The sequence below is a fragment of the Glycine soja genome, chromosome 17 (genome assembly GCF_004193775.1).
Source record: "Glycine soja cultivar W05 chromosome 17, ASM419377v2, whole genome shotgun sequence".
NCBI classification, from domain to species: Eukaryota; Viridiplantae; Streptophyta; class Magnoliopsida; order Fabales; family Fabaceae; genus Glycine; species Glycine soja.
In genome coordinates this window covers 33,283,850-33,296,904 of record NC_041018.1, presented here as the reverse complement: position 1 = coordinate 33,296,904, position 13,055 = coordinate 33,283,850, and the positions used below count along the sequence as shown (strand labels likewise).

Below are 13,055 nucleotides of genomic sequence, written 5' to 3'. Positions count from 1 at the left end.
TCTACTCTACTCATTTTCCTTGCATTTTTTTTTTGTCTTACATTTCATTCTGCCCTTCCACTTTTAAAAAATTATTTTTTAAAAAACTGTTATAAAACTTATTCAAATACAACATAAATTTCTCCTTCCATTTTTTGTTCAATTTAAATTTTAAAGTCCTTTCACCTCTCTTGTTTTCTTTCATTGTTCCATGCACAGGATAAGAGTGCAAACGCATGGAGTAATACTAAATGCTGAACGGGACGATCAATTCCGGATCATGCACTAGTCTACTATTTTACCTAAAAACAATGAAAGAAATTGGACTATTTCCAGTTAAAAGTGGTGTTGTATTATTGGCCGATTTCTATTTTCATATTGAATCTTCGAAACTGAGAAAGGGGGGAGAGGGAATCTGTACAAATATAGGTAGTAAAAAATTCAGACCTATACACCATGCAGATCAGCGCTACAGTTGCTCTGAACTGAGCAGATCCCAAAGCTGGAAAAAGTTCCAGTAGACACTAGACAGTGAGAGGGAGTCGCAGTCTGCAGCAACAGAATCTCCTCCCCTCATTGAACCCAAAACTCTCATGATTCAAGTTCTCTATCGAACACCCCGAATAATGAAAAAAAGGCCAAAACTCTTGACCAAGTAAGCCAAGTCATTTGAATAGCCAGATTAGTCCTCATAAGCTTTCATTTCAACAAGGGAGTCCTCAGAAGCTTTCATTGCTTCTGCAGTCATTAGAGCAGCCATGGCCTTGTGAATGGCTACATCTACTTTATATAGCAATCTTTTAGCCCTATCTCTCTTCAGCATAGCCACATGACGCTTAAAACGAGCCTCAGCCATGGCATCACGCTGTCTTAACTCCTCAAGGACTGAAGCATCCAACTGTTCAATCCCTTGCCTCTTAGGGCCAGCAAGAATGTGATGCCTGCTACCAGGTGAATCATATCTGGACTTGTGAAATTTTGGGATATGATTTCTATATCCTGCTCCATTACTAGTAAGATAGTATTTCAAGCTGCCAGCATCACGAGGTAAGAATACCCTTGGTGAGGTCAGAGCCAATGATGAATCATCAAAAGAATCGTAATTGTGGCCTTGGTATAGGAACTTTTCATCGCCAAAAGGTAAAGCATTTTGTCTTCTTCCTGAGTTTACAAAAATTAGATGTTAAGGAGAATGCTCTTAATTGGTTTCTAAAATGTAATAACCAATGAAATCAACTTGTAAATCAAATACTCACTGAAAGTGTGGAAGCCATCCTGATCTAGATTACTGTTTGCATGCCCAGAGACTGAAATCTTCTTTTGGGATCGATGTTTCAATCCCTTGTTCAGTGATTCCAGACCCCTAGGTTTCAAACAGAAAGCAAACATGGCCGGCTTCTCCAAAGTTGTAACCTTGTCCAGGCATCCATTAGAAGGGGCATTGTTCTTGGTCATGGCTAGTTCCCACTCTCTCACTTGTTTCTGATATCTTTCCCACAGAGGGGGCTGAAAAGTATATAAAGATTCAGAGATAAAATTTCAGGAAAATAATAATAACAAAGCATACATTAGATACAGAAGAAAACAACCATGCTGAGAAAAGCTGAGGTAAATTGCATAAAGTCATCATGCTTTCAGCCAATAACTAAATAATATAATTATCCCCACTTGTTCTACTGTAGAAATTGAAATAAACCCTCCAAAGTCGTTATACAAATTCATTTTCTCTTAACATGCTTTATTTGTGGTAGCACTAATACCACATAATTATTCTGTTAAGTACTTAAGATAGTACTGTCAGAATCAAAGACTGACCCCACATTTATGAATTGAATAAACATCAAACAGTAGGTAGACATCCAAATATGTTGCAGGGTTTTAATATGGAAGCCATAAATACATTTCAAAGCATTGAATTGTTAAGTAGAACAACAAATAAAATGCATTGCTGTTCAATGGCCGAGAAAACTTGTACTTAGATTTTAAAAGGCTCCAAGATAGATAGATTAATATTTTTAGTGTAAACAAAGCAAAAAAGTTCAATCCATTACAGCATTACTGCATATTAATCCTCCTCTCCAATTATATCAGCAAAGCTATATATAAAGTCATTAAATGGAGGCAGAGACATATTCCCATAATCAAAATAATTATAAGATAAACAAGAAAGGTAATTTGAGCATTACCTGAAAGTGCCGAATTAAAGCCATTCCCTTCTTCTGCCTCTTCTGCTGCCAATGGTCATAAATGATTTTGACAACACACAAAGGCCCAACATTAACCATGAGTTCCTCTATCTCATCAGGAGTAAAATGATCACGCTTCTTAGCATATGCAGCCTTTTCAAACACATCTATTGTCTTCTCAAACATCTCCTCTGAGATCCAACAAAATTCACTGTTGTCTTTTAAAGAATTTTGAGCATTTGAAATCCACTGCTCATCCTCACTATCCAAGTCATACAGAACACAAGATGGATCCAGAGCCATCTCAACATCTGTTTCAACTTGTTGGAAGTACATACAGCTCCGAACAAAAGTTTCCTCAGATCCATTAGCATCATTTTCTTCGATAAAATGAACACCGGGAATAGGTATGTTTCTAACTGAAGCAGAACGGATGTTACGGTTGTAGCATTCCTCATGCATCTCCTTGAAAAGAGCCCACTGACTCCTATCAGGAAATTCCAAGATCCAATCCTTCCCTCCTTTCCACATCATTGCATGTGTGTACCGATTTGTTGATCCAAGCTGCAGAAACTGATGTGCTTTGTATGAATACCTAGTAATTCCTAGAAGTTTCACAGAAAGTCTCCACTCATTGTGGTCAAACAGCTCTAGTACAACATGGGCCCCTGATTCTCTCCAACCCTTATCACCAAGAGTAATCAAGACATTTGCACCACAAGATAAGCATTTGATATTCTTTTCAGGGACCCTATCAACATCTGATGACTTCTTCTCCTTGGCCTTTCTAACTCGTTTATGAGAAAGCCCTTTCTGATGATGGTTTCTCTGCCTTGAACTGAATTCATACCCAGCAGAGGGCACTGAGTATGATACTTGTGTACGTGGTTTTTTAGGTCCATTGCTCAAATCATTGCAAAGAGAATCAACCTTGCCATCAGACCACACATGAGACTGAAATCCCAATGACAAGGAATTATTCCGGTTCCGATACCAAGAACTTCTGCGTGCAGTTGGATTGGAGCTTGGAATACCACATCCATTTATATTCCAAGAGATATCAGGAGAGTGTTCAGCATCACATAAATCACCATCTTCATCAGGTTTCTCAAATTGATCAACTGCAGGAATTTGAATACTGAGATCACCAATAAAAGAATGAGAACCATCATTAGCCTTATCATGATGTTTTAAAGAACTTGAAGATAAAGAGCCTAACTCTTGCTCCAAATGGTGGGATTGCCATTCAGGTAAGTGAGTTTTACAAAGCTTCTCAGAATCATGAGAAATGGAAGTACTAGCACCGTTAAGACCAATGTTCTGGTAATTTTGAATGAGAATTCGGTCATTGCAAGTAGAGGGATGATCTGAGTCAGCACAAGACCCTCCATCACCTGGAGTACCAATTGACAAAGTCTCCATACCCTTCCTAAGAATAACTTCAGAATTCCTGTTTGAGCAATTATCGGTGCTAGTACATCCATTTGTCATCAAACCAGGGTCTTCCTGATCAAATATTGGTGTTTGATCACAATATCTTATATGAGCTGCAGACTGCTCCATCAGCAACTTGAGATGCAAACAAAGAAAAAATGTAGGTGCTGCAGCAAAAGAGAGAGCAAATGGAGGAAGTTTCCTCTCGCCAGCATCAGAACACTGAACAGCTTGAGTGGACACTTCGGAAACACCCATGATGTTAATCCCTGGCCTACTCTTTTGCGTGACCTGTTGCATGATTTGATTCACAACAAAACCAAAGATAAGCTAACTTGCAGTGACTGTTGTCTTTTGGAAGCTTTGATATATGATGTTGAATTCCAGTAACAAGTGTTAAACATGGCAAATAAATTCCTAAAAGGGGGTTAAGCCTGGGGTTACCAATCAGGACATATAGGAAAATAGGAAAAAAGGAAGAAAGGAAACAAGTACCTTGACTGAGGAAGACCCACTGATAGAAGTTATGGAGAACCTTCTTGATCCATTTTGAAGTGCCTGGATGTTATCATATGTGCATTCAGAAAGATGGAGCTGCTTACTGAGCAGGCAATGCTCTTTAAGCTTAGAATCCAAGTGCATCCACTTTGAATTCTTCACTTCAGAGAAATTATAGAACTCAAACACAAGTGGCTTCTTAATAACATGAACACTAGAAAACTTGAATCCAACAGATGTACATGGAAATTGCAAGTCAACATACTTCCCTTGGCAATCAGGTTGATGAAACACCCTAAGGACAAAAAAGACAAAAGCTGCAGCCGTGTTCAAGCAGCCTTCAAATAATAGAAACCTCAAGCCAACCACATTATCAACAAAAAGCATCTCCAAACAAACTCTAGGCCACTTGGCCATAACTGCACCGAACCGAAGCAGCAAAACAGTGTAAAGCAACCACAAATTTTCTGATTGAAAAAAGTCATTCAAAACCAAACGCATTGGAAAGTTTAAGCCAAATTTGAATGATGCTGACTTCATGTCCCAAAAGACTTTAGGTACTCCCGCCTTGTAAGTGAAGAACAATGGGCCCCCGACCTCAACCCTGCTGTCAATTGGATTTTTCACATTCTCAACCCCACCAAACATATGGTCCAAGGCAACAGAACCAGATGCACTTATAATAGCGTGGTTTTCTTCAGAGATATGAGGGGATATTGGAGCTGGCTTATGAACCCACCGCCTTCTGAAATAGACAATAGGCTGTTTTCCATCTTTAGCGCAAGTGACACTTTGCAATGAAGACTTATCCTTAAAATCTTCACTGAATTTATCTTGTGATACAGAACCAGTAGAGAAATTCTTTTCAACATCCCTCACAGAACTCTTAGCTAAATGCCCCTTTGCCGTAACAGGTTCATCATATAAGAATGATGACGTTGTACTTGGAACTGTAACAGAAGTTTTCTGTTTCTTAATGCCTTGGATAGATCTAAGCCGATGAGAAGATCGAGCCAACCACGAAATTATAGGTTCTGAGTCCATACTACTCTCACCACAACGATCATCCCCTGCATTCTCTTCTGTTCTTTGCCTTTCTTTTCTGGATTTGCTTCCTTTCTGGTGATCAAAACTGCTACGTTTCATTAAGGCTCTCTCACCCTTTGCATTTCCAGGAACTTCACTACGAAGTAACAAGAGTTTGAATCTCTCAGTTTGGAGATTAACCCATTCTACATCTCGATCATCATATTTGATATGGTAAAGCTTGCTTCCTTCATCGTAGTTATCCACGAGACCATAATACCAACTCTGGTCCAATGGCCAAAAGATTTTAATTCTCCGGTTTAGTACCCAATATGCATCCACATCACCTAAAAGGATTTCATAAAAATGGCGCCTCTTCCTGGAGTTACTCTTGTTTTTATATTGTTTCCTAGGCCTCAAAACTCTGCCAGCAGTATCAGCTGATGTTGATTCTGAACCTAACGGAGACTTCAAACTGTGGTTAACAATACTTTGACTAGAAGATTGGAAAAAGGACAAACCATTTGAACCTTTCATAGAAAATCCAGTACAGCTTGGATCAAACCTTGAAGATAGCATCCTAGCTGCATTCTCCTCAAGATTTTCCTCTTCATCTTGCAAATCGTCAGATATTTTACTACTTGAAACCAAAGGTTCAGCCTCCTTGGAAACCTTAGTACTATCTATAGCTGAAGCCTTTCGCTTCCTATGCTGCCTTCGTGACTTTGATAAAGAAGAATCACCACTATTTACAACAGAATGAGATGCACAATCCCCATTCTCCTTAGCATGCTGAACTGAATTTGAATCACTATTCCTATTTTCCTTAAATTCATCAAATTCTTTCTTACGCTTAATCTTGAAAGACTCAACCCCACTGCCCAAATCATCACTACCTAACTTTGGCACCTGATCGTTGTAGCCAATTTTCAGACCAGACTGCTCCACCACTTTTGATGCTAGACCAAGTTCTGATTTCTTCCTCCCCACAAAACTCCTCTTCCTCTTGGGAATCTGAACATCATCATCACCAACACTAAATGAAACTCTATTAAGCGTACTACTACTACTACTCAATTTCTGACTCACCCCTAACTTCAACTCACTGCTACCATCACCATTTTCTAAGCTACTTAAAGAGACTTCCTTTCTAGCCTTTTTTTTCTTCCTCTTCTCATCACCACCCCCACTACTATTGCCAATCCTCTTTAAGTTCTTCTTTGCAGTGTTTTCTGTCAATTTTGATTTATATAGACTTTTAAGATCCAGAGATCTTGATTTCTTGGGAATTGTAGTGTCATTGGAGTTTTCTGCTCTGCCTTCCATGGAAAATCAACAGAACAAACGCCCACACCAAAATTCCCCCAATTTTAACACGCCATCAAACATATTGGACATTTTCTCGGATCTGAAACACCGAAACCACAAAAAGTAAAAAATCCCTCATCCAACAAACACCTAAATCCAAAACACCCAACACCCCTATGCATTGCGGTCATTGTATCATACAACACCAAGCAAAATTATTGAAATTTATAACCCCGAAAAAATACAATTATTCGAAAATTTACTCACCTCAACCGACATGCCACCGAAAAATCGATTCGTCCCACAGATTATCGAAGATCACGAGCGCGAATTGACGGATTAGGGTTTGAGAGTCTCTTGTCGATTAGAAACCCTAATAGAATCTCTGACATTGAAATTGAAATTCCCCAAAATTTCGATTTTTAATATATATTTTTTTCATATTATTAATTTTTTTCTTCTGTTAACCGCGAGAGTGGTTTCTTTCTCGCTTCAGGAGGTAAAGGGTTTAAATTGAAAATTCCCAGAACTTTAAATGGAAAAAAATCAGAAATGCGAAACTGTTTCAGCTCGACACGTGGCTCTTTATAGACCATCCGATCCAAAGCTTGTTCACTTGGCTGTGATCGTCTGCGACGCGGTGTACAGTCATCCAGTACTGATTAAAATTTTTTAGCAAGTGATTACGACGTAGAGGCTATGCTTCAACGCTTTTGAAGAAAAAAAATTAGTCAAAACGGGAAAATAGAAAGCGAAATTAACTAGCTTGCACTGTGTGATTCGCGTTTAGACCATTGTTTTCTATAAAACTTCGGAAATGCCATGGAGCTTTTTTTAGACTTTGGGCGCCATTGAGAAATTGTTAAGATCACTCGTAGAGGATATTGAGTTGTATCACCACCCACTGCCTCAAAAGAGCCACGTGTTTGATAATTTTTACCCATAAAAGTTTGATTTTAATTGTGTTATTCATTGCTTGAAAATACATGTATTGATATGATTCGCTGTTTTAAGAATTTAGGTTAAATTTGTATTTCAAATTTAATTTAATATAATTCGTTCATTTTTATTTTATTTTCTATCAACTTTAAAATTATTGATTATAATTTTGTAATTAATTGTTTTGAACATTTTTGTTAGAAAAGAGGACTGTCAAGAAAGAAAGAAAAAACATCTCTACTATATTACACTCAATCCTAGACCTCCCAAACAAAAGATATATTAATAACAAAACAAAAAGAAAGAACAAGAACATGGAGGACCAAACTAAAACCCATGCTATCAGTGAATCAACCAGTAATCAGGAGGAAGCCCATTTCTGTTAGGACAAAAAAATCCCAACACAAATCGGGATTGTGTCCCACCAACAAGAGGAATGGGAATGAACTGGATGGTTAGCTAAGCTAAAGCTATCAGCACACCTATTGCCTTCCCTAAAAATATATGAGAAATTGTAAAATCCATGGTATTTACCCAAGCTACAGTTAGATCACCTATTTTGTAACTTCCAAGGAATTGACACTTGGATTAGTATGGCATCCACCACTAATCTAGAGTAACTCTCCAGCCAAATCCTTGTCCAACAAAAAAACATTGTGAATACCAATGTAAATGGAAAAACTACCCATTGTAGTGGCATTTGCGCCTCTGAAGATACCACCAAGAGCCGCATGCCCTGGGCTTTCGCAACTCCATCAACATTGCACTTAACCCAGTTGGGAAGAGGCTGATACCAACAGGCTTCAATAATGTTAGGCGCTTTAATAAACTTCCTCTATATTCCAACATTATACAGAATAGAGAAATCATCCAATCTAGACTTTATGCACCCTTTGGAAAGATTGCCTGCCAAACAAACATTAGCTGCAATTTTTGAAAACATTGAAACAGGTTTGAGGTTGACATTTCTAAATCTAACTTGATTTCGACAATGCCAAATACCCCACAAACAAAATATAACCGCAGCTACACAAACATCAAGCATTTGGCTGCCACACTGCCTATTAAGAGATTTTAATAAAGCTTGAAAGGATGAAAGATCAAGCTTCATCCTTAGAAGGATGGATAGTTAGCACCAGACATCCTGAGCAAAAGGGCACTCTAAAAATAGGTGCGCAATATTCTCACCATTGGACAAGCAAAGGCTACAATAAGAAACTATTACACATCCCTTCTTTTGACAAGAAAAGTCAAAGGTGTTTCTACACCAAAACATGTCACTTATCTTTCCTCTCATATTCACTACAACTAATTATTACAAGCCAGAATCAATGAAATTCTATAATACAATTAACATCAAATATGCAATCAATTTTAATGCATGAAGTACCCAAGAGGTGATTGTATCATCAAAGTCACTCTCAATCTCACCCTCACTTGATCTTGATATGTATTCACCCTCCGTTGGTTCTTCCAATTCTATTGGATCCAAAATTTATCCCTTTGTTCCCACAACCCTCTTTTTACCTTACATCCTCGTTTAACCAATCCCTTCACCACACAACCTTCAAATAAATGTTTAGACCCTTATCACTCCAAAAAATCCATATTACTCTCTCACCTTTAAATTTCGCGCTAAAGAGCATGCAACCCCCTACCAATATGTGGTGGCATAACCCGTATGACTCCAAAAAAGAGCATGGCAAATAAAAAGAGAAAAAAGGACAACAACCAAAAAAAATAGCACACGGGAAGATGGAAGCTAGGGATTTGAGCACATGCAAAAGGGAAAGAGTTGTACTCACCTCTTCAATCTTCGATGCTAATCGGAACAATGTGGGTTAGAATGTGGGTGAGAGAAAAGTAGAGAATTATATTTGGATGTTAAACGATAATAATATATTGATAAAATAAAAATAAAATATATTATATTTCAAAAAAGAAAATCAATAATTACAAATTAGAATGTAACGAAATTAATTATGTTAAAATCATAATTAATATTTTTATCATGTTTGTTTATTCTTAATTATTTACATGATCAATATATGTGCCGTAAATACATTAATTTTGATGATTTGTTAATAATTAATAGCATTTTCATCGATATTAATTTTACCAATTTTTAAAATTAATTATGAAAAAAATTGAAAACGAAAATTTTTATACAATGTCTAATTAGTGAAATATATTATTAGTTAAAAATGAAAAATTCAAATAAATAAGCATTAACTTAATGCTTTTACTTTCAAACGTAGAAATTACATTGTATGTTAATTTTCCTATTTTCTTTAATAAATTTAGCCAATTTTTTAATAGTTATTTCTTAATTTGTATAATATTTTGTTAATTTTACAATAAAATATTTGTCTCTATTTATAAATAAAATTAATTACATTGTATGTTAATTTTCCTCTTTTCTTTAATAAATTTAGCTAATTTTTTAATAGTTTTTTTTCTTACTCTGTACAATATTTTGTTATTTGTATTAAAAATTAGTGAAAATAAAAAATAATGCAATTACTATTTTAATTTATTTTCAAATAGAGATAAATAAATGTATAAACTTGTCATAAAATATAATATGTCAAAGGTACTATATTTGTTAATAATGCCCATATGATCCATTTAATTTACCCTATGAAACCCATGTGATATACTTTTGGGCTAAACTCAATGATATCCATTTGATTTACCCAATTGCAGTTAGGGACTTCAGAGATCATGTGATTCAACTCCATGATGCGCAACAACCTAAGAGGGAGAAGAATGTAGCAAATCTTGCTGTAAAGAAGGTTGTTGAAAAGGCTGAAAAAGAAAAAGCTAAGGCACATGCTAAAGTTGTTGCAACAACTGCTAAGGCTATGGGCAACACCACTATTAATGAGATCCTCGTCCATCTCACTAACATTGTACCTATGGAAGAAAAATCTATGGCATCCAATGTAGAAAAAGCTAATGAGGTATGTCATACTCTAATTTCGTTCGGGGATCATTGTTTGATGGCATGCAACCTTTGTTTGACCGCTTCGAGGTACTTGGCACCCTTTGTTGCACAATACATGAAGTTCCGAGACATGCCGGAAATCAAAAGGAAACATTGTTACGCAATCTGTGAAATTCTATAACATGTCTTAAATCAAAAGGAAGTATTGTTACGCAATCTGTGAGTTTCCGTAACATTTCAAAAGCTAAAAAAGGAGTAATTACATGACCCGTAAGGTTCCGTAACCTTACGGAAAGAAAACAAGTATCGTTACGAAATTCGTAAAGTTTCGTAAAGTTACGAAAAAAGAATCACCAAAAAAGCAAAGGGGGTGTATTTAGTAAAAAAGGGTGCAAATAGCAACCAGGCCCATTTGGGCCTTCCAGGATGTTCCTCCAGAAGCAACCGCCTTCTGGAGGAAGCAACCTGGCTCGCCTGGGCGAGCTGGGTGGCAAGCTCCTCCCCTATTTTCCTATAAATAGGGGGAGGAGTGAAGGAGAAAGGGGTTAAGCCCTTCTAGTACTTCGTAATCACTTAAAATTAGTGAGGAAAATTGTTTCCGTGAAGAAAATCCAAGCCGAGGCGCATCCGTAACGTTTCCGTGGGTGATTTCGCGAAGATTTTCAACCGTTATGCGTCGTTCGTTCTTCGTCGTTCTTCGGTCTGCAACCGGTAAGTTCCCGAAATTGAACTTTTCAATTCATTCTATGTACCCTTGGTGGTCCCCATTTGTTTCGCGTACTTTTATTTTCGTTTCATTTACTTTCCGTACCCCCTTTTGACATGCTTTTGTCATTTACTTAAGTCATTTTCTCGCCTAATCAAAAAATAAAATAAATTTCCACCAATCATTTGATTTGTAATATCTGTTAATTTCTGTTAAAATGAAATCCGACTGTTCGGTCATGCCGTAACCACGTTGGAAATCAAAAAGAGGTAAAATAATAATATAATAATCAAAAAATATCTTTTAGTAAAATAAACCAAAAAAATCAATCGGACGTTTCTCTTTGGGATTTTTTTTCCTTAATTGAATTAACTAATAACGAAAGTGAAACTAATGCTAAAATCAACTTGCAAAGTCAAGCTCGTCCGCAAAAAATCACTAAAAAAGGATTTTAATGTTCGATACCTCAGTTTTTCTCACCAAGTAAAAATGGATCATTTTAAGGTCCAACGCCTTAAAAGGACCACCTTCCAAGTAAAAAGAATCACTTGATTCGTCTTTTAGAAAGAACTACGTAGGTCTGATTTCCTCTTCGATGGAGGGTACGTAGGAGCAAGAGCCCCGCTTTTGTCGACCTCAAAAATAAAAAAGAAATAAAATTTTAGGTACACAATTTCACACAATTCTAAAATTAAGGTTGTTGTCCTTTGGGACAAACGTGAGAGGTGCTAATACCTTCCTCAAACGTAAATACAACTCCTGAATCTGGAATATTCTTCATGACCGGTTTCCTTCGGTTTTTCCGACGTTTTCCACAAATAAACGTTGGTGGCGACTCCGCGCATTTTCCTCCTTTGGAAGACGCACCAGTGAGCCTCGCCTCGCTTACTCGCAAAAGGGTCGGTTGCGACAGTTGGTGACTCCACTGAGGACTGTTTTTGTGAGTTAGGCCTATTTTAGGAAAGTGTGGAATTGTGAAACTTTGTGTGTGCATTTTTTTGAACTTTGTAAATATAATAAATGTTGTCTTTTCCACATTTTTTACACTGCATTCTAAGCACCCACGGGTTTGAGTAAAAAAAGGGGCCCTATACCCGGGTCCATGGGAATCTAAGGAGTGGAGGTGAATCTATGGTCATGCTAGGTCTCCGACTTGCTTGATAATAGTGAAACCTCGTCTAGAGCTTTCTCTCTTTATAATGTGTTGTCGCTGGTATTCCATATCGTCGCAATATTATTATCTTGAGTGATGATACCTCTAGAAAACAGCCATGTGAGATATGGATCGTTGGGAGTAGTTATTAGAGACCCCTAGATATTATCCTATAGGTCCTTGAAATAGGGGCACGAAGCAAAAATGTTGCGTGCCATTTTAAACACTGCCATGCATATAACCTAAATGTCATGTATGCCTTTGTTGTATGATTATTTGTGGATATTGACATACTGTGTACATCCCCGTGTTATGCTTTTGCGCCTTTGCATCATTTCGTCGCACACGCGTTGTATGTTGGTCTCATCTTTTGTCATGGGAAGCCGGAAGATCCATATCACCTTCTTAACTACACACATGGGGCACTGCACCCCCAAGTGTGCAAGTAAGAAGAGATAATTTTTCGGGGCTCTCGTGTCCGTAAATGCATTCATATCATGCATCACATAAGCATCTCTTCATGGCATCATAATGAACATATCGTTCCTGCATTTGTCAGTTATCATATTCCAGCATCACATTTTGCATGAGTCATTGCATCATCATGCATATGCATTCAACATACTTTTTGTTCTACAAACTGCATACCTTTTGTTTTCATGTTTGCTCATGCATGATCCTTGCATTTTCCTCTGCAAAACAAAAACAAAAAAGGAAGCATGAAAATTCACGTTGCATATGTTCGGTACCATGAGCCAACCATGTTGGGATCATAAACCCATTTCACTTAAAAACAAAATGATTGAACATGGTACCTAATGCATGGTTAACTAAGAAAAGATGTTTCTTCGGACATCTCAATTTCATAATTACATTTTC

At 37.1% G+C, this 13,055-nt stretch overlaps 1 protein-coding gene and 1 long non-coding RNA gene across 2 annotated transcripts; both read right to left on the bottom strand.

The window, feature by feature from the left end:
- Nucleotides 1-308: 308 nt before the first annotated feature.
- LOC114392378 lies at nt 309-6,927 on the bottom strand. The gene is made up of 5 exons (XM_028353496.1): nt 6,699-6,927; nt 4,095-6,531; nt 2,166-3,890; nt 1,236-1,485; nt 309-1,140 (listed from the first exon to the last, which is right to left on the bottom strand). The coding sequence occupies exons 2-5, from the start codon at nt 6,447-6,449 to the stop codon at nt 662-664; spliced, it is 4,809 nt and encodes a 1,602-aa protein (XP_028209297.1). The 5' UTR covers nt 6,450-6,531; nt 6,699-6,927; the 3' UTR covers nt 309-661.
- Nucleotides 6,928-7,630: 703 nt separating this feature from the next.
- Nucleotides 7,631-9,222, bottom strand: LOC114393292. The gene is made up of 2 exons (XR_003662525.1): nt 9,176-9,222; nt 7,631-8,276 (listed from the first exon to the last, which is right to left on the bottom strand). It is a non-coding gene; the product is annotated as an uncharacterized LOC114393292 (long non-coding RNA).
- Between the last annotated feature and the right edge of the window lie 3,833 nt (nt 9,223-13,055).

What these genes read in the sequence shown, in the direction of transcription:
- LOC114392378 (XM_028353496.1), bottom strand. Translation starts at nt 6,449, where the DNA reads ATGGAAGGCAGAGCAGAAAACTCCAATGACACTACAATTCCCAAGAAA. An exon ending in GTGGGTCTTCCTCAGTCAAG is followed by an intron (nt 3,891 to 4,094) that starts GTACTTGTTTCC and finishes ATCATGCAACAG; the next exon opens with GTCACGCAAAAGAGTAGGCC. An exon ending in GGATGGCTTCCACACTTTCA is followed by an intron (nt 1,141 to 1,235) that starts GTGAGTATTTGA and finishes TTGTAAACTCAG; the next exon opens with GAAGAAGACAAAATGCTTTA.